The sequence below is a fragment of the Pipistrellus hanaki genome (genome assembly GCF_964339955.1).
Source record: "Pipistrellus hanaki genome assembly, chromosome: 1".
Taxonomy (NCBI): Eukaryota; Metazoa; Chordata; class Mammalia; order Chiroptera; family Vespertilionidae; genus Pipistrellus; species Pipistrellus hanaki.
Window position 1 is genome coordinate 94,689,040 of NC_140503.1, and position 21,598 is coordinate 94,710,637.

General features: G+C 38.0%; 1 protein-coding gene across 15 annotated transcripts in view; it reads right to left on the reverse strand.

Moving 5' to 3' along the window:
* The window catches only part of PARD3 (par-3 family cell polarity regulator), a 562,402-nt gene that overhangs the window by 14,958 nt on the left and 525,846 nt on the right, over nt 1-21,598 (reverse strand). For all 15 annotated transcript variants that reach the window (XM_084876589.1, XM_084876591.1, XM_084876586.1 and 12 more), the window contains one exon: nt 5,984-6,104. In XM_084876589.1, coding sequence (XP_084732715.1) covers nt 5,984-6,104 — 121 coding nt within the window. The remainder of the gene's footprint in view (nt 1-5,983; nt 6,105-21,598) is intronic.

Here is a 21,598-nt window from a genome sequence, read left to right on the forward strand (position 1 = left end):
GTTTGCAGGCTGGCCCAAGCCTGTAAGCATAGGCTGGAAGTAGGTATCTGGGATTTATTTATCTTCTATAATTGAAACTTTGTATCCTCAGGGTGTTGGGAAGCTTGGCTTCCTCCATCGCCAGGGAAAACCCAAGCCTCCTGCTTGCTCCAGCTCTGTGGCGGCTGCCATCTTGGTTGGGTTAATTTGCATACTCACTCCTGATTGGCTGGTGAATGTGGCTTGTGGGTGTAGCAGAGGTATGGTCAATTTGCATGATTTTCTTTTATTAGGATAGAAGACTTTTTTTTTTTTTTTAAATCATTTTAGTCCAACATTAACTTTTGTCTATCAATCTTGTCTTTCCAACCCACCTCTACCCCATTATCCACTATATTTAGATAACTATTAATTGAACTTTTATAGGTTCTGAATGTTGAAAAGCTTAATTGCTACTCATAATGTAATGGTTGAGAAATCTGCAGAGCATGCCTATTTCTCTCATAACATTTTTAGTACTATCTTCATCTCACCTTTCCCAACCAGTGTTTGTATCTATTTCCCCCCATCTAAGTAGCAGCTGCATGGAAAACAAAGGTGTGGCTTCCACTCTGGTGCTGCAGGCTCACAGACTAAGGCAGCTTCTGAATCTCCTAGGCTCTGCCGTGGTATGGCTCACAGGTCTTGGAGGTTTTGCTCAGCTGGATGGGCCAGGCTATAGGAAGAGGGGACAGCTTTGCAGCCACACAGAGGTTTGTGCCATGACTAAAGGGTACCCCTTTGCTGCAAGAATGGTTTTCTCCAGGTCAATTTCCAAGGCAGGTGATTTCCACCCAAAGTGAACTGGAGCAATATTACTTCAAAGCTATCAACTAAGAAGGCATTTTTTGAGTTAAAGTATGGATATTCACTGTAAGGAAATAAGAGCACATACATTTGAAGTCTTAAAAAAGATGAAAATTAAAAGAAAACCATTATTTTCTCAAATTCCCCAGGTGTAGGGAAGACAATCTAGCGGTGCAGGGTGGCTGTCAGCTGTGTACTCTAGATTGGCTCTTAAATTTCAGCAGGCAAAACTCTACAATGGTAAGAGAAGCCATTAAAAGTCCAAGAAGATTTTTAAAAATTTATTTAAAGACAGACAGCTAGGAAGAAAGCTTGGGGGAGAAGAGGATATTCACATTGCATTGGATCAATTTTCTATCTGCAGGACTAAACTACTCTCAGTCATTACCAGCCTGGGATGGGAAGGATTTAGCAACATAGCTATTAAAGGCTCCATTATCCCATCTATCAGTCCTCTCAGCCAGCAAGTCTCCTTGTGGGCAGTACTCAAGTGTCTGCAAAGTTTGAACAGCATACTATACTTATGTCTGCAGCCTGCAATTTAATTCTTTTAAAAGCAACACTAAGTCCTGTCCCTTTCTAAGCTCTGTGATAATAACCCTAACCTTGGCTACTGTTCCATTAACTTAGGAAAGATTTAAAGCAACTTGCTGCTTTACTTACGTTGCACCTGGCACTACGTGGGGAAGAAGGTTTTTTTTTTTCTTTTCTTCTTTTTTCTTCTGATTCTTCTCTTACTCAACTTGGGAGAGAATTCAGTTCATTTATGAAGCTAAGGAAATTTTCTGGGCCTCTGCTCCTCTAAAGACCTTTTGTGCCACAAAACAGCTCCCTCAGGCCCAAACATCATTTTGAACAAAAGCCCAGAAACAGGTGCATATTCCATAGAGTTTAGAGAGAACATTTTGAAAATGGTTGAATTGAAAAGAGCTCCTCGGATGAATTTTCTGCAGTATCTCTCTTTGTATATTAAGTAATCGGCTTGGATATTTTTCTATATGACACATCTGGTTGCACTTTGTGTGTGGGCATTTCTAACAAGCATGGCAAATTCAACTAATATGGTTTAAGCTGTACACAGTTTGAAGATGAGCATGTGGTTCCTTAAAACTAAAATGATTCTCACTCTTTCCAAACATAGTGACCTGTCAAGGTCAAAACAAATACAGGAAAAGAAAAAAGACTCCAAGATACTCAAAGCTCAGTTGGTAAAACACATAATAAATACCATATACTAAGCTGCATTTTGAATAAGCAAGTAGCTCCTATTAGAGTAACAATGAGAATTGGTATGAAAATTAATACACTAAGTAGAATTATAGTCACTTGAGGCTCATTTATATGACAGGTAAAATGGAGAGTATACTACAAAATCCCAATTGTTTGAAAATAAAATGAATAAATAAAAAGAAAGGCCAACTTCTGACCCCACAATTTAGGAAATTATTCCATTCCTAAAGTAATCAGCCTGTCATCCAAATAACTGCCTTCTCATTAACTACAGGAAGTGATAACTACAAGCCAAATTGCCTGTTTAAAGTTGCTATGGCATTTTGCTATACAATAATTTGGCTCATGACTTTCAATAGTGGCATTTCTAAATCCATAAGATTTTGTCAAACATTTTTCTTAATATGATTGTTCATATTAAGTAGATAATATAGAAACATATTTACAGTCCTCATTCAAACAAATAAAGGAACCAAAATGAATATTAAATCTTTTCCACCTCTCCCAGTGAAAAACATCTAAAGTTAAGAGTAGGAAATGCTTTTTTAGCCTAAAACAAACTTGGAGGTGAAGCATGTGGATACAATGTCACCAACCAGAAATAAACCCAATTCATCTTGGTTCCCAAACAGGCCTTTCTCTATTTCTCAAAGTTATCCATTTAAAATGTATTCCAACAAGCCCAAGTGCCCATCAGCAGATGAATGGATAGAAAAACTGTGGTACATTTACACAATGGAATACTACCCAGTGGTAAAAAAGAAGGAACTCTTACCATTTGCAACAGCATGGATGGACATGGAGAGTATTAGGCTAAGCAAGATAAGTCAGAGAAAGATAAGTACCATGTGATTTCATTCATATATGGAATCTAATGAACAACATAAACTGATGAATAAAATAGATCTAGAGACATGAACCATGAACAGATGAATTTCAGAGAGAAGGTGGGGGGCAGGGAAGGCTGGAGGGGAGAAATTAACAGGATACTTATGTGCAAACATGCATGGCCCACAGACATAGACGATAGGTTGGCAAAGGCTTGGGAGGTGTGGTGCAGAGTGACGACATCAAAGGGGGAAAAGAATCACAAAGCAGACATCTGTAATGCTTTCAACTATAAAGATAGATTTAAAAAAATAAAGTAATTGTTCATATATATATGTATAAAGATAAAACAGCTGAAGAAAGAAAAAAATGCATTCTAACTTCGAAGAGGTATTATTTCAGGTCTCCCGAACCACCCACAACTAATTGCTCTGTGCTTAAAAGTCTGTGCATAACCTTATCACAAATAGAACTAAAAGTTCTAAAGGCATTCTTTTCTCTCGTCTTTCTGTTTCAGCACCAAACCCAATGACTAGAACAAGTTGTCCTGTACTCATTACTCTTTTCAAATATACACAGTTAAAGATGTCTTTGAGAAAATATTCACAGGTAAGGATGTTTACCAAATATCACAAAAGAACACTGCTTTAAGAAACCTAGTAAAAGTAGATTGAGTCAATTATGCCAAACTACATAAGTAGATTAAAAAATTCTATATTGTTACATGAAAATGACTCAATTTACTTGATCAGCTAGAAAAATAAACTATATAAACTTTATTTAAAATTCCACTAATAGTAATCTTGTTGCAGAGAATAACTAGAGATTTTCTTAGATATTAAATCTGCTGGACTTTTCCCATAACATCCCAAAGTTGGGTTAGGGTTGATTTCAGGAGTTTTTACTAGTGGATGCTGGCCTCATATTGACAATTGCCTGTTCTAAGGCTCCATATTCCGCACCTGAATTACACCAAAGTCCTTCACACTAGTAATGGTGTTTTCATTGTTTGGTCTTCTCCTTGCATTCACAAAATTCATCTTCCACCAACTCCAATTTGATCAGTAAATCCCATGATAAAAAACCTTTACAGCTCTCTGGCCTTGTGTAAGAGCATATTGAGGGTGCTGGATTTTAGGACAAAAGAGAGATGATAGAAATTCTACAGCAGTGCTTCTCAAAGTTAAACATGTTTCAGAAGGACTTGGAGGGCCCCACTCATAGAGGTACAGATCTAGGAGATCTGAGGCAGAATAAGAAGGTGCATTTCTAACAAGCTCCCACATCAGGAAAGGTGCTGGTCTGTGGATCACACTTGGAGAAGCTCTACTTTCATCTTCTTTACTTTACATGCTCAGTTTCCTCTTAAGTATTCATTCAAACAAAGGGTTTATTTAATACAGGGGTCTTCAAACTATGGCCCGCGGGCCACATGCAGCCCGCAGAGGAGTCTGATCCTGCCCGCCAGGTTTTTTGGGCAGTGAGTGCAGCCGAGGTGTTACAGTAGGAATTAGTAGTTCATATAGTCCGGCCCTCCAGCTCTCTGAGGGACCGTGATCTGGCCCCCACTTTAAAAAGTTTGAAGACCCCTGATTTAATAACAAACACCCAATCACCTACTCTAACTCTCTGAGTCTACAAATAAGAAAACTGGTGCCTGGAGAACCAGATTACCTGGTTAGTGGGAGAGTGTTCTGTCCATCATCTTAAACCTTCAATCTCACATTAAAGGCTCCCAATATATTTCTACTTTTCTTTCTTCTTTTCTATATCACCAATCTCTCAGTTCTGTGTTAGCTGGGAACTTTTTTTTTATCCTTCCCCAAACGAAACAGATTTTTTTTTTTTTTTTTTTTTTTTACTTCAAGTCTTTCCTACCGCCATTCTTCTTTCTGCCCCCCCCCCCCAAAAAATATATATATATACTGTAATTATATTCCCAACACTTTGAATTGAACTCATTAACTTTTTTGACCCTACTATCTACATTAGGAACTCACACGCATGGATGGCACATCTTGGACCTCAACATCACGTAGAATTGGGCCACCTCCAAGATTCTGAACTCCCAATAATGGATTATCTTGATAATAGTCTCCTAGGTTTTATGATCCCTTGCCTCTGTCCTCTCTAGCTTTATCCTAGGCAATCAAGGTAATCCTTCCTTGAGCAGTACTTACTGCCCTACTCAGACTGGATGGCGCTTCACCTGCATCCTCACCAGGGTTCCAGAGTGCTAGCCTCAACTTTCTGCCAAGTCTATCTTGCCAATCTCCTTCACAGAATTCCTAGTCCTCTAAGCATTGTTGGTTATGGTCACATTACTATGTTTATGGAACCTTAATAATACCCTCAGTTAGGTTTTCTTGCCTCAAGCAGACAATTTATTCATCCTCAAAGGACTCTTCCTCAAGCTTCCAAAGATATTCCTAAACATTCCCATCATCGTGAACCCCCAAGTCTGCTTCAATACCTCCCATTCCCATAATCTTTAAGGCAAAACACAAGATGGAAGCCCAAGACTGAAGAGTGTTTATTAGCATGCCACACTGTGTCTGTAGGCACTGAGAAGCCATTGAAAGTTTGACTTTAGAAAGATCACTCTAGCGGTCATGTGGAGGATGAATTAGAACAGGGTAGAAGCAGATAAATGAGAGGGATTCAGCAATTACACAAAGAGGCTGTGGAAGAATAAAGAAATAAGAATGACTAAACACTGTACTTTCTATATAGTAAGTACACTACAGTCATGCGTAGTTGAGCTAATTTATTCTGACTCTGATTCTGAGGAAAATATATATATAGAAAAACATTTACTGAACTTAAAAAATGTATAATTGAGACCAAGAATAGTTTTGCTATGCCTTGTCATAAGGCAAATGAAAGCTATTGTGTAATAGACAGATGGTGCAACGAGATGTAAAATGAAATTAGCAATGATGAAACCCACATGGAAATGAGGAGAAGGTTGATATGTTAAAAGTCAAAGGAATTTGGCTCCATATTGTCTCGCTTCATAAAAGACTGAGGTCATAGTTTAGTGGCTGTTATTGCAGAAAGTTGCAGGACTATCCATTGTGTCAAAGAACCAAATACTCACCCAGGGTTGTTCGAAGCTGTAAGTGCGTCGCCGATCTTCTACATCTTCATCCTGCTTTGCTTGCTGGAACTCCTGCCGTAGACGCTGTATCCGATCATGGTTGTTAGTAGATGACCTGTTGCTAAAAGAGAGAATGGGCAACAATGAACACCCTTCACAAATACAATCTGTGCCTTGCAGCTACTAGGGAAAGGGGCATCTTGCTGGCAGATGACACTATTTAAGAGAAGGTGAATTTTAAAAACAGTATCTGGGCATTTGAAATATGTTCTCATTTTAATTAAGACTTATTAAAGTTATTTCAGACAAATATTCAAGAGGGAGAGTAGTATTTTTAGACATTCCTTATATGTAAAAGCCTCATTTTCTTTCTGTAATTTGGCAAGGTATCCACAGAAAAACTTTTTGGGAAAATATTGCTTTAAAAGTCAGAAATATCAGGGTTCAGTCCTAGCCCCATCACCTTCTTAGACTAAGGCACTGATGCCTCTAAGCTGCAGTTTCTTTAAATATATGAAATGAACATAATAACCATGCTTTGCTCTAAATATCATGCTGTTAACAATCAAGTAAGATAATACCACACAGTATAGTCTTACAGTATATCATAATGCTATTATATAAAGTTCCTACCTATGCATTATCAGAGGTCTATGCATAAAATGCAACTCTCAGAGCATAAACGAAAAGCATTTTTAAAAATAACTTCAGGTGCTAGCTTGATGTAATCAGTTAGTTCATAATGATGTCGCTTTCTTTTTTTTTCTTGCATTGAATTTGACTATATTCTCACAAATGCTTATAACATAGGCTCAGAAGGCAGTATTACACCCCTACAAATACACACACAGCAATGTAAAAACTATCATTCAAAGAAGACAAGTGACTTTTTAAAAGCCTCCCATCTGCCGAAAGTAAGACAAGAATCCAGATTTTTCTGGGTTCTAGAGTCCAGTCCCCATCACACTATACCATGTGTCAGTTAGTAAAACACATATTATATTCTAAAACCCCCCTTTACAAAATCATACAGATTTTAAAAACAGTATTTTGAAAGAGTAATAGAGATGACCAAATGTAAATCAATCTTAAACCTCCCACCACTTTTGGTTCATCCCATTCCCTGAGCAGTAAGTTGCATCCAATCAGAAAAGCTATTCAAGCACACTAGGAATATACTGTCTCCCCAAGAAGACTTCAGACCACGTCTTATATTTATCACATTTACCCTTTAAACTGCTAGCAGAATGGTAAGCAGTAAGTTATTAGGAAGATGAAGTCTCTTCATTGAAAACAGATTGCCCTGGATACTCAGTGTGCTGCTGAGTTCCTTTGGCTGCACACACTCTGAGTGATGGAATTTATGAGGTAGCTTGGAAAAATAAAAGTCTGCTATGGTAGACTATATACAATTCTCAAACCAACATGTCTTTGTATAATTCCACATATTTTGAAGAACTGCAAAGGCTTAAAAATCTGAAATTAAAAATGCTCATGTATAGGACCAAAGTCTTAATATCTTCCATGAATGCGGGATAGTCTGTCATCATTTAATCTACTGGGTTGGTCCCTATCACCGTTACATTTTTATCAATTTCAATAGAGCTTCTGGAATATCTTGCTAATATACTCAATTTGATTATTTTTCCAGTCAATTAAAGGTTGTTTTTTTTCTGACAAATCTTTTGAATTGATTAGCCTGAGAACATTAAAGGTGAATGGGTCTCTAAAATGTGCTACTTGACAACATGAGGCTTCAGCCCATATTTATGTACAGCTTTAAAACTTGACCTTCACACTCTTGAGCCAGGCAGGTTACTTTTCCTTTGGCTTTTAAAACATTTGTTTGAACAGATAAATTATCAGTACTGGCTTCCCAATGCGATACCGAGTTTCTCTCTATGAAACTGTGATGGCGTAGGCATGAGAATTGTTACACTCACAAAGAGATAGAAGAGTAAACATTCATTAATCTCATTGCCATCTTTCCAGCTGTACTTTTTTATGTTCTGGGCATACTTCATAACATTTATAGCAGAATTGTAGGAGGCTTGACCAACAAATATCACTACAAACATGTTTCTATTATTTTCATGTAGCACAGACGGCTTTAATCCAATAATTACTAGGTTCATGAAGTCCAAGCCATTGATGAAAACTGACTTCTAACTATTTGTGAATAATTGAAAGCATATCTCCCAACAGGAATTGACCTAGTATTCTTCATTTGAAATTTTTGCAACTTCAGTGTTTTTCACAGATTTAGATGAGTTTTGGAAGTCACTTCACCCTTATTTCCAAATCTGAGCAGTTAGTGAGACCACTGTTGCACATTCTTTTCCTTTCTCCTATGCCAACAACTTGCCTAACACTAGGAAAGCCCCTCCAAGGGTTGAAATTGGAAAGCAGGCTGCAATGGTTTTCATGATTGATGAGGACTTCCAAAGGCTGGAAGGCCATTCAGCATCCTTGGGGAATAACATTGGCATCTGAAGGTAAAATCCTGGCTTCAAGAGATGAAACCATTGCAGCTGCTCAGTTCTGTTTCTCAGGCTCATCTATAATGATTCAATAATTCATACTTAGACTTCTAATGTTCTTGGTTAGCTCTTCTGCCAAGAAAGCCAAAGGAAATTTTAAATTTTCATTAGCACTGATGGCTACCCACCCCAACCAACGTATATTTGGATTCACTGACAACTTAAAATTTCTCATTATATTTTTGAGAAGACTAGAATAAATATACCACCTGAATCAATCTGATGGGTAAGACAATAAGAGTCAATGAGAAGTCAGTAAATCATATATATATATATATAATAGTCTAATATGCAAATTGTTCCCTCGGGAGTTGGACCGAGAGACGAGAGTTTGATTGCTCATTCTGATGTGTGCTGACCATCAGGAGGCAGCACAAAATGAAGGAAGGTCCTGCCAAGTAGCCAGGGAAGGGAAGCCCCGCCAGGCAGCTGGAAGGCCCCAATCGGCCCTGATCACCAGCCAGGCCTAAGGAATCTTACCCGTGTACAAATTTTGTGCACCAGGCCTCTAGTAATTTTTTAATAATAGTTAACAGAAAGAAGTGGTGAGGACAATAAGACAGTAGAGTCCAATACTAACACTTAGCCTCTCCGTATAATTGGTACTTATAGCCTAATTAAAATTTAATTTTACACACACACACACACACACACACACACACACACATGTCCCAAAAATGCATACATACTTTAACAGCTGATAGCTCAATTTTGAAAATGAAATGTCTTTTAAGTAACACTGCTTTTATAATTATTCAAAATGTGTATGCATTTTTGGGGACACCCTATATGTTAGCTAAGTAAAGAGGGTTAGTTTTAGTTGAGAATAGTCTGAGTTAAGAAAGGGTACACTGGATTACACACTATGGAGATTCCTAACCTGGCATGCATGTCAACACCCTGAAATATATGGAACTCTAATCTTTCCCATCTATAACTGCCAGGGGATGTGTCCTTTCCAGTCAGAGGCAGACCGCACAGTGTACTAGGCTTTAGAACCTTCACATTGGCCTATGCAATGTGCTTCACAAAAGGGGCTGAACAATTCCTGCCAGCTGCAGCCATGGTACCTGTCCTGTACCTGTGCTCCACAGATGGCAAGCCAACCATCTCCTTACGAAGAGTGAATGGGAAAAAATTTATGGCAATGGTCCTCATGTTCACACATTATATGAGAGCCGTCCCAAGGGCTAGTTAAAAAATGCCGACTCACTGAGATTGCCCTGGATATTTTCCAACTCATTAAGTCCTGTGCAGGGCCCAGGAATGTGCATATATTCAAAAGCACTGGAGGTGCCATGTGGTGAATTTTTTGAAAATGCCCACAGGCTTCAGAATCGGGACAAATTCCAGTGCTTGCGGGTCATTAACTAAAGAGTGAGGAGACCCCACGGGAAGCACAGCGTGTATTCTGTGACAAATGGGAGTAATAAGCTTGGTCTAGAAGGGAGGCTCTTACTTGGTCCTAGTAAGTTGTTGCCTTGAAGGTCTGATGATGGCTTTGCTTCTAATTTTTTTTTTTTTAAGTCAGAACTACAGTTTTTGCCCAAAATTTTAAATGTTGGCTTTTTTAAAGATGCTAGACGAGCCCTCTCCCCAGAAATGTCTGTTGTGTAGTATCTTGCAACTTCTACTTTTTATTCTGCAGCTGCTGCTGACTTTATAGTTGCTTTTCTAGGCAATTTACTTTTACTGCATCAAGACAAGGCCAGTGGTTCCCCTGGTCCCAGTCCCAGAAAGCAAATGCTAAAACAATGGGCATCGTACAGATAGTCTTGCCTCTTGTGAAGTGTCTGCTCCCTCTTATCTGTCAAACCCTGATTACACTGACTGCCCTGCAGGCTTGAGTTCTGGCCTATCTTTACAGACTTGCATGTGCTGAGAAAGAAGAGTTTGTGATGTGACTGATTCTTTATGGAGTAAGAGCACATTCAAATTTACATTTTTAATTAGGCAAAGGAAATGTGAAAAATTGGACTAAAGGGCACAGCTTTAAGATTCAGAATTCAATAGAAGGGAAAACAACCACGTAGTTTTTTAAAAAGGGAGGTACCATCGTAGTATACATTCTCCTTCCCATGGAAGAAAAAAAGGGGGAGGGAAACAGAGGGAGGAAATAAATCTTGGCAGGCTACCCATGGTCCTTATAGGGGGAGATAATTATAATCTATATCATAAAAGAAGATAAATTACCAATGAAAAGGGTAAGATAAATTTGCTCATCTCTTGCTGAAATAACCTCCACCTTTCTTTTCATTTTTATAATTCTACTAGTAAATCTAAGAAATCAAATTCCACTTCCTTGAAGCCTTTCCTAACTACTCCATCCCATGTTCACCTGTTTTCAACTCTTCAATAATAAGTATCCTCTGACCCAACAGTGTTTTTAGAACTTACATGTATATTTCTTTCTTAAATTTATACCTTTATCACAACCACTTAGCGCATATATATATATATATATATATATATATATATATATATATATAGTATGCTACATTCTTGTGGCAGGGAGGTGCCATGTGGTGAATTTTTTGAAAACAATGCCCACAGGCTTCAGAGTTGGACAAATTTGTGATGGACAGACTTTAAGGTGGGTGTGTGATTCCCACCTCTTGCTATTCACACATTTGTGCAAAGCCCCACCCTTGAGTGTGGGCAGCCTGTGACTTGCTTCTGTGCAGTGAAATACAACAAAGGTCAAGGAATGTATATGATCACATTGTTGTGTTTATATAAGAACAATGTCCTCCTTAATAGTCCATCTCTCTTGAAGATGAAAGCTGCCATGGATCTTATAGCTGCATAAAACAGAATGCTGCCAACGACTTCAGGGAAAGGAATAACACTGCCTCCCGGGGCCTCCAGGTGAGAACCCAGCCTGGCTGATACCCTGGATGAGACCTTGAGCAGAGGATTCAGCTAAGCGGTTGCCAGACTCCAGACCCACAGACACAGATATACTAGGTGTACCAGTAAATAATGCAGATTTTTTTCAATAGATGGAGTTACACATATACTAATATATATGCGATTTGATATGTATGCTATTTTATTGTATTGACAACAAGCTTCAAAACTTCATATGTCAAATTTGCTGAAGGTGTTAACATCATAGATATTTTTATGTTTAAAAATGTTGAATTTCGTGCCAATAAAAGAGCATTTGCGAGAAGTTATAATTCATTACTTTATTTTGCAGAAAAGTGCTGCTGAATACTTTGGGAAGCTTATGGTGAACATGCTCCATCTCAAGATACTTGTGAATGCTGGTTTAGACACTTTAAATGTGATGATTTCGATACAAAAGACAAAGAACATCCAGGTATACCGAAAAAGTTTGAAGATCAACAATTACAAGCATATCTGGATGAAGATGCATGTTAAACTCAAAAACAACTTGCAGAAAGATTAAATGTTGCTAAGCAAACAATTTCCAATCATTTACAAGCAATGGGAAAGATTTTAAAGCAAGGAGAATGGGTGCCACACCAACTGAACAAAAGACAAATGGAAAACTGTAGTCTTCAGTAAAATGTTGCTTCAACAGCACAAAAGAAAGCCTTTTTTTGCATTAAATTGTAACTGGAGATGAAAAGTGGATTTATCTTGAGAATCCCAAATGCACAAAAACATGGGTTGATCCAGGTCAACCATCAATATCAACTGCAAGGTCAAATAGCTTCAGAAAGAAGACAATGCTCTGCATTTGGTGGGATCAGGAAGGTGTAGTATATTATAAGCTTCTAAAACCAGGTGAAACCGTTAATACTGATCACTACCGACAACAAATTTGAACCATGCTTTGATCGTGAAATGACAAGAATGTGCCAGAAGACATGGCAAAGTAACTTTTCTTTATGATGATTCACCATCACACACTTCAAAAACCAGTTAAAGACATGTTAAAAGATCTTGCCTGGGAAGTATTCACCAGCTGTATTCACCAGACCTTGCTCCTTCAGATTACCACTTGTTCCGATTGATGGCACACTTCAAAAACATATGAAGCAGCACTTCAAAACATATATAAAAAAGTGGAAAATTGGGTCTCTGAATGGTTTGCCTCAAATAAGAAAAGTTCTATTGAGATGGTATCCATAAATTACCTGAAATGTGTAGCTTGCGATGGACATTACTTTGAATAAAGCACTTTTGATGTTTCTCTTGAAATTGTCGTGTTTTCTTTGATTAAAATATCTGCCATTATCAACTGGTATCTAGTAATTAATGTGTGTTTTAAGCTGCTAAGTCTCTGTTAGTTTGTTATACAGCAATAGAAAAGTATACCATTGATGCCAATGTCAGCAATGTGACTTGACTTGGCTAATAGGATGACAGTGGATGTGAGGCAAATAGGGGTTTAAAATGGCAAGGTGAGTCTGCTCTCTTGTGTTTCATTGCAACAAAAGATAACGAACTCTCTACACTTTCCAAATACACACACGGGCATCCCCACTACACTACACTACACTACACTACACTACCACCACCACCACATCACTTAAAAAATATTAGGGGGTTATACATATTACATGAAAGAAAGTAATCTAGAAGCACACAGACCTATTATGCCCTATCCACAGTTGCAACCAAACAAATATTAACTGTTGCAAAAGCACGTTGGTGAGAACAGAATAAATGAGAGGAACCATATTTGCAGAATAAATTTTACCACTATTATGGATATAGTTAGTTATGCCAAAGTTTGGGTCTCAGAGAAAAACTGGACTAAGTAAATACAGGGTGGGGCAAAAGTAGTTTTACAGTTTGCATAGAAAATAATACAATGATTAATAAATAATAGTACAAGAATAAACTTTGTATTTTATGTAGGCATGACTCCTTTTTGTCAGCCTCCCAATCACACCACTCTGGCTCTGATCTCTGAAAATTAGCCTTCATGAGATCAAAGCAGAAATGTGGACATTCCCTCAGAGTACAGTGAAACTAGACCTGCCAACCAGGTCATTTGGTAAAACTGAACCCAAGGGCTCACTCCTAGCAGAGATGGGTGACCTATTAAAATCTCACAAGGAGATATATTCCTGGTTAAACTGTCTAGTAATGGTCATAGATGCCAATTTAGTGCCAACAGGAATACAACCCTCTTGGTTGACAGGTCTGCTTTGCCTTGCAGCATGCTGTTCTGTTCTGCTCTGTTCTGGCCTGCACTGCCCTGCTCCAGTGAGGCAGTCTGGTGTTTCACCAAGAGAAACACAGTCTTAAGTTTTCAATGGAAAAGGAAAGTATGCTCTCCGAGCCAGAGGGGAGCTGGCTTAAACAGACAGAAGTCCCCACTTCTGTGTATGTGACTGGTCTGTCTTCATGCAACTGAGGACTAAATGCTGGCAGTTTGAGTGGTCCAAAAGGCCCTGTCCTGATTGGTCAGTGATGATGTTGATGGAGATATAGCTACACAGCTCTCATTGGATGGAGAAAGCCTCAATCCTATTGGTTGAAATACAATTCCAGGACCTCCTTTATACCAGCTAGCTGAGCTGGCAGAAACACAGTGCAGGCAGGCAGTTCAGTGCAGAGGCTGGTAGTTGAGGACAGGCTTTTCTCTGAAGAGCATTTTGCACGAAAGGTCTCTATAGAGAAATGGCTGCTGGGCTCTGTTTTTTTACAATTTGAGTCCAGTTAGCCACCAGAAGCCCTTCTCTCTTGGAGTCCACACAACTTAGTTTGGTTTTAAAACTGATTTTACTTAGTTTGCCAAGGGTCCAGGCGCTAACAGATGTCCTCCAAACCCCCAATGTACAAAAGATTAGGGGTAACCATATCCGCTTACTTCTTTAGCCTTTTCATTTTTGATATCTAATTCTCAGCCCTAGTAATTTATTTTTGAACCTAAGTACAAAATCTTATTCCAAATGCTAATGAATTTCACACCTGCACTTGGCATCCAATTACTGGGGATACAAAAGGGCATTATTCTTTTCCCAATTAAAAAATACAAAAATAAATTTCCAAATTATATCATGAGATCTTGGAAACAATGAATCTCCACACTCATGCTTTTCCCTATTGTATTTCTCTTACTCAGGTATTCCCACACATAGCCGGAGGGAAAATGCTAGAATTCTGCTAACTGCCAATTCTCCGCTTAAGGAGCTCTTTCTCCTCCACTTGCCAGAGCAGCAGAGTCCTAGGGTCGCACAGGCTCTGGGATTCCCAATCAAGACTTCTGAACCTCAGCACAGTCTATCCCAGCATTCTTAGAAGAGAGGAGGCAGTATATTAAAGCTCCAAGGGCTCCATTTACGCTCAAGGATCTTGACTTCTCCAAGCCCTGATGTTGCATTTAGGTAATGATGCAACCTGCACAGGAGGTTCCCATGGTTTTTTAGTCACTTATATTGACTTCCTTGGTAATTACACAAATGGAAGACTAAAGATTCAGCACATTATGTATACATTCCACCCTAAACCTTGTCCAATTACTAATTCTTCTTGCATCCTAAGAAAGAGAAAACATTCAATCCCTTTATTTGGACCAGTGACAAATCTAAAATTCAGCTATTTCAGAGATGTCACTTAAAACAGACACCAGGACCGGGTTAGGCAAAAAGTGACACTGGGAAAAACATATGTAGGACAGATCTGTCACATAGCTTTAGAAACAGGCAGCCAGCAATGACCAAAAGTGTCTCAGATCATTAAGCAATGCTTCACTGTGATGTCATGCACGGATGTGCAGAGTTGTACATTTCAAAACAGATTATCAGCAACGTAAAGCAGATACAAACAAGTCTTGAACAGGGAGGACTAGAGCATTGGGGGCAGAATGTCACTGAAATAAAATGGGATGCCAACACAACCCCCAGGAACTGATGCCATTCAGAGACTATACATAAACAACGCAATGCGCTCCTATACTGATTAGCAATTCCATAAAGTATTCCTGATCCTGTAATCACCAAAGAGTTAAAATCCACAGATGTCAGAACTGAGTTTGTAATTGCTGTAAATTAGTGAGCAAGCACAGGTTTCTCATTTAAACCCATTACAACTGTATGATAAAATGGAGTACCTGCAAAATGTTTTCCTTCCTGACACTCAAATCAATAGTATTTTTTTGTAAACTCCTGGGTATAGACGTGAAAGCAGATATTGCTAGGGTTGTATGCGTGACAGATTCCTCTCCCTGAACATGTGCTTATTCTTGGGGAGAAAAGCCGTTTAATGGTAAAGAATTTGTTGACCACATTTTTATAGTGAGCTACACTGTGCCTTCATCTTTACCTCCTTCAAACGGCCGCAGTGGTGTCGCCCTCTCTGAGAAAGTTTTTGCTTCTTTTGGAGGAACCTGCAGCACTTCCCCCCAGATGCTTGGGTTTGCCTCCTGTCACCTACTCAGGCAAAGAAGCATAAATCACTACATTAAAACAGAAAGAAGGAATAGACTCAAATGCTGTGAAAAAGCCAACTTTGAACTTTCAGATTAGTGAAGCATAGAGTAACCTCGCTTAGACTGGGATTTTCTACTACGGATCACTCAAACCAGAAGATTTATGAGCTTATGGGGAAGGAGTGGGAGGGTTAAACCAAGAAATGTATCAATTACCAAAGTACAAATAAAAATAGCTCCTCTGCACAAGCTTCATTAAGTTTTATCAGCAAGTTTCTTGGGGTTTTACACTCAAACCGCAGGTCATAAATTCACAGTAAATCCCCCACATGTTCACCAAACACCTGAATTCAATTTCTCTTCTGCTTGTGAAGTAGGAATGTGGTGCTCAAATTAATTATGCATGCAAAGTTAGTTTCTAACTAGGGCAGCTTTTTCATCAATCTTAACATTTTTATATTGGCATGGAGGTATAAATTCTGTTTCAAGTTTGAACTGAAAAAAAAATTAAAAACTTTGTTACAATGTTTGCATTTTTCTATAGACAATCCCAGACGTCTTTGAGCTACAACAAATGGTATTCATATTTACTTTGTTTTTAGGCAAATATTTCTTTGGATATATACAAACTACCTTGAATTAAAGACAAAGTCTAAAGTGAAGCTAAGTGCCATATTGGTATTTATGTGTTTGTATACATGTTAAATTAGGAAATAGCATGCCATTGTCAGTTTATTTTCACAGTTTTACTCATCATTTATACTATGAAAAGAATTATGAGAAACTTTCACAAGTGCCAAAGGCACTCATGCTCATATTCAGATTCTGACACCCAAGATTTGTTGTCCATTTCACACCAATTTCGGTGTAATAAATCATCACAAATTAAAAACACGCAGCTATGTTCTCTGGGTTAAAAGGATAGTCTCTATGCTGTTAATACTGCTTAATAATTGCTTCTGATGTGATGAGTAACAGGATGGTCGCCTGTCTCCATCAGGAAGTCTCAGGACTCAATCTCACCTAGTCCCTCCATGGTCATTCAGTAAGAGGGCTATCATTTTTATTAGCAGGAAAATCTCAGGAATGCAACCCTCACCCATTTTTTTATTATCATCACTCTTCCTCACTAGCCTGTCATTGGTCTCAGGCAGGAGATAAATTTAGCTTTACTTTTTCGAGGGAATTCCAGCTACATAGAACATGTATATGTGCACAGAAAGCAACAACAAACACATTAAAAAAAAAAGACATTCTATTATGAGCCTGAGGAAGCTTTTCCTGACTAGTAAATGTCACAGAAATAATCCAACTCAGGTTCTATCCAAAAAGATTATAAACCTATTGCAGTCACACCTCCAATGAGGCATTGGCTTAAGATGGCACAAAAGTAATATTACTTAGCAAGCTTTAAAAAATTATTATCACAAAACTATCAAAGTTGTTTCTGAAACCGCATTCTAATAAAATTTTTTAAAGAAATTACTTTTGAATATTGTGAGAGTGAATGTTAGAGCTCAAAACCCAAGATAGGGGGAAAATCCAAATGGAACTTCTGCAGTCCCCTGAAGGCAGACAGGGTCAGAGCCGTTTTCTGTGACTCTAGAGCAGTGGTTCTCAACCTTCCTAATGCCGCGACCCTTTGATACAGCTCCTCATGTTGTGGTGACCCCAACCATAAAATTATTTTCGTTGCTACTTCATAACTGTAATTTTGCTATTGTTATGAATTGTAATATAAATATCTGTGTTTTCCAATGATCTTAGGCTCTACAACAGCAGTTCTCAACCTGTGGGTCGCAACATTACAATTCATAAAAGTAGCAAAATCACAGTTATGAAGTAGCAACGAAAATAATTTTATGGTTGGGGGTCACCACAACATGAGGAGCTGTATCAGAGGGTCGCGCCATTAGGAAGGTTGAGAACCACTGCTCTAAAGTCTTCCAAAATTGCTAGCTGGCTACCTTGTGTAGCTTTATATGAATAAATTATGGGAGAGAAAATGTTTCCCAGGTATCTCAATGAATTTAAGGGTATTCATTTTAAAATTTTATTTTTATTAATTTTTAGAGAGAGAAAAAGGGAGAGAGAGAGGGAGGGAGGGAGGGAGGGAGGGAGGGAGGGAGAGGGAAGGAGGGAGAGGGAGAGAGAGAGGGAGGGAGGGAGGGAGAGGGAAGGAGGGAGAGGGAGAGGGAGAGGGAGAGAGAAAGAAATATCAATGAGAGAGCATAGCATTGATCAGCTGTCTGCTGCATGCTCCCCACCGGGGATTCAGTCTGCAACCTAGAATTGAACTAGCAACCCTTTGGTTGCACAGGCTAACACCCAACCAATTGAGCCACACTGGCCAGAGCTAAATGCATTCTTGAAAATTAAATATTACTGTGTATAAGAAACTGCATCTGTCATCATTTTTAACAATGCGAGAAGCAGTTATAATTTGGGGTTAATGCTGACAGTGTGTGATTTTCATGAACTGTCTAATAAATGGCAATGGTATATAAGATATTCTAATAGGTTAGAGAGCTGAAGAAAGTTTATGCATTATAGTATTCCTTCAATAAAACCACTGGGAATATAAAGGTTAGCCAGTGTGACTCACAGTTAAAGTCTGTGCTTCAAACAAAAATATACACTTGGGTGTCTGAATAAAGAAGAAAAGGAATTTAATATTACAGGTGAAAATCTTGAAAAACTAAAAGAAGAGCAAACATCAGAATACATGATAAAAAATTTGAAATAAAAAAGCAGTGAAAATTAAATTATAAAACCTGATAGATTTTTATAAAATGAAAATGATTACCATGTTCTTATTAATATTAGAGAAGTGTTTTATCATTCAAACATAGTAATTGTACAACCATTATTTTAATTATTTAATCATGAAGTAATAATAGAATTCAAGGCTAACATTTTCATTATTTTTGCAATCTCTGTCTTTAATGATAGAATAATTGCAAAAACAAACAACTACACACAAAAAAAAGCTTTTTTAAAAAAGATAAAAATTTCAGTATAATGCAGTGCTTAATGCTCATGTCATAATTTTAAATCAAGGCTAAATTCTATATGGCTTTCCTGAAATGCCTTAAAATGAAAAAGAATGTATATTTTATGAGTTGCTAACTCTGAAATGTTTCTGAGCACTAGAATAAAAGTAAATACATACATTGGTTAGTTTTTTTTTTTGTTTGTTTTTTGTTTTTGTGTGTGTGTGTGTGTGTGTGTGTGTGTGCGCGCGCGGGTGTGCGTGCACACGTGTTTTTTTAAAGCCAGAACACTGGCTGTGTGAACCCTGAGAAAGGAGATTCCTAATAAGAAAGGCTCTTGGTGGCCAATTGGGTTCCAATTTAAAAACATACAAAAATACCCCTGGGCCAGCAGCCATTTCTACACACAAGCCTGTCATGCAAACTGCACTTCAGGGAGAAGCCTGCACTGAACTGCCTGTCTGCACTCTTTCTCCCATCTGAAACAGCGCTTGTAAAGGAGTTCCCTTTTAAAGGAGTTCCTGGAATTGTATTTCAACCAATAGGACTGTGACTTTCTCCATCTCATCTTAGCTGTGCAGCTATATTAACATCAGCATTTTCACTGACCAATCAGAACAGCTCCACTCTACCAATCAGATCAATGCTCTTTGGACCAATCAAACTGTTAGGATTTGGAGTCCTTGTTTGGACAGACCAATCAGAGATTCAGAGGTGAGGATGTCTCTCTACATAAGTCAGTTCCCCTCCGGCTTCAAATGTGCATTTTTCCTTTCTGCTCAAGACTGAAGACTGCTTTTCACCAGCTGGAGCTTAAACAACAAAGATACCTTGTCAGAGGAGAGCAGCACAGGAGCAGAGCTGAGCAGACCAGAGCGGGTGAAGCAGACAGGAGCAGAGCTGTCTAGCGGGAGAGAGCCCTAGGCCACCAGGCCCTGGACACAGCCATGCGGCACTGTTTTATAATTGAGCTGTGACACAGTTGTGCTGTTTTCACAGCCATGCTGTATCACAATTGAGCAGTCTGCACTGAATAAAGTCTCCCCTCTCCCCCAAAAACCCCCACAACCCTATTTGGGGATTCCTGTTGGCATTGAAATGATGCCAATGACCACTGGTTGACAAATGTGCCCAAATGAAAAAATTGGTATGCGTTACTAATTTTTAAACCCTTTTTAGATCATTGAAATATTTTTCTTCACTAATAATTTCTTAACTTCCATTTATGCTCCTAGTTAAATTCATAATTAGTAGTTAATAATTTTAACTTTGATTAATAATTTACTAGGCTTTTTATCTATTCACAATTTACCCATGTCCTGATGCACTAATAATCTACCTGGATAGAGGAACCAAAAGAGTTAGAAATGCCAGTCAATTTAACTTCTCATTTCATATTTAGAATTATTGATGGATTTGAAAGTGTCTTGTATCGTTCTTTTGTAAATTCCATGTTTTCAAAGTAATAACTATTATGTGCAGTTTATATTTTAAAATGCTAACTAAAGTTTAAAATAAAAGCATCACCTGCTTCATCAGGCATTATCCCAAAAGACCTTTTGCTTTCTCTCTGATTTATTTTTACAAACTCCCAACAGCAGTACTTTTGCATGCATCTACATTTTTCTTCTAAAAGTGTAATTAATTTTCAAACACATTGGTTAGCTGTGGGTTTGCTTGTGGGTTTGTGAGATTTTACTGTATTGTAGTGCTTAAACATGACTTTAAAATTAAACTATAGCTAAATAAAATGAGAAAAAATCTTTACTTATTTTGTGAGCATGATATTCATAATAAAAGAGATTTTTTTTCTTCTGGTTTGACATTTTTCTCTCTTAATTTCAAGAATTTTCAAACTTCTAAATAAAAAGTATCAATAATATTGAATTCCAGACCAAATTGTTTAAAATTAAAATTTTGATGAAAAACTTTTGACCTTTATAAGTTGATTGATAAGGTAAAAATTTCAAATCTCTATATCTAAAATGTTCAAAGATTTTAATTTGACAATTTGCTAACTTAACTTTTTTTGGGGGGGAAAAAAGTCATTTAACATTTTATAGGTTTTAATGAAGAATTGTTTTCTAATAAACACAGGATTCTTGATCTTCCCATTAACAAAGAGGAGCTGGACAGAGGAAGAGTAGCACCCAGCCACGATGCTAGGAACCAAGAGGAGAAGAAGCAAAGGTCACAGGAACTCAGGTGCACTTTTCAAAACCAGCCTTGGTGTTTGAAGCTCACCAAGGCAGGACCTGTGCCAGCTTATACCTGAGCACAAAGGAGAAAAAAATGGAGCAAAGCATCTGTTAAAACTCAGTGCTATCCTTTCCAAACAGACTCTAACACTGTTTTTCTTGTACTTTTATGTTCAACCAATGTCCAAGTAGTAGTGTACAAGGAAGCTAAGCCAAGACCCATCCTTTATTTTATTGATGAGGAAATTGAGACCTAGAGAGATAAAATAACATGCCATGGTCAACAAAGTAGGAGATGGCAGGTGTAGGGCAATGCAAATATGTAGGTTCTTAGCTCAGGGCTATTCCAGGTTTGGCACATGTGTGAACACTCTATTGTGAGTTACATCTTCCTGGTCCATAGACAGTGGAGGGAGAGATTTCTCATCTGTGCCATACTTGAATTAGGAGATATCAAGTGTGTGCATGCTTTCTATCTGTTTCTCAGAATAAACTTTGAGCTCAAAATATAAATTTAAAGTAAACATGAT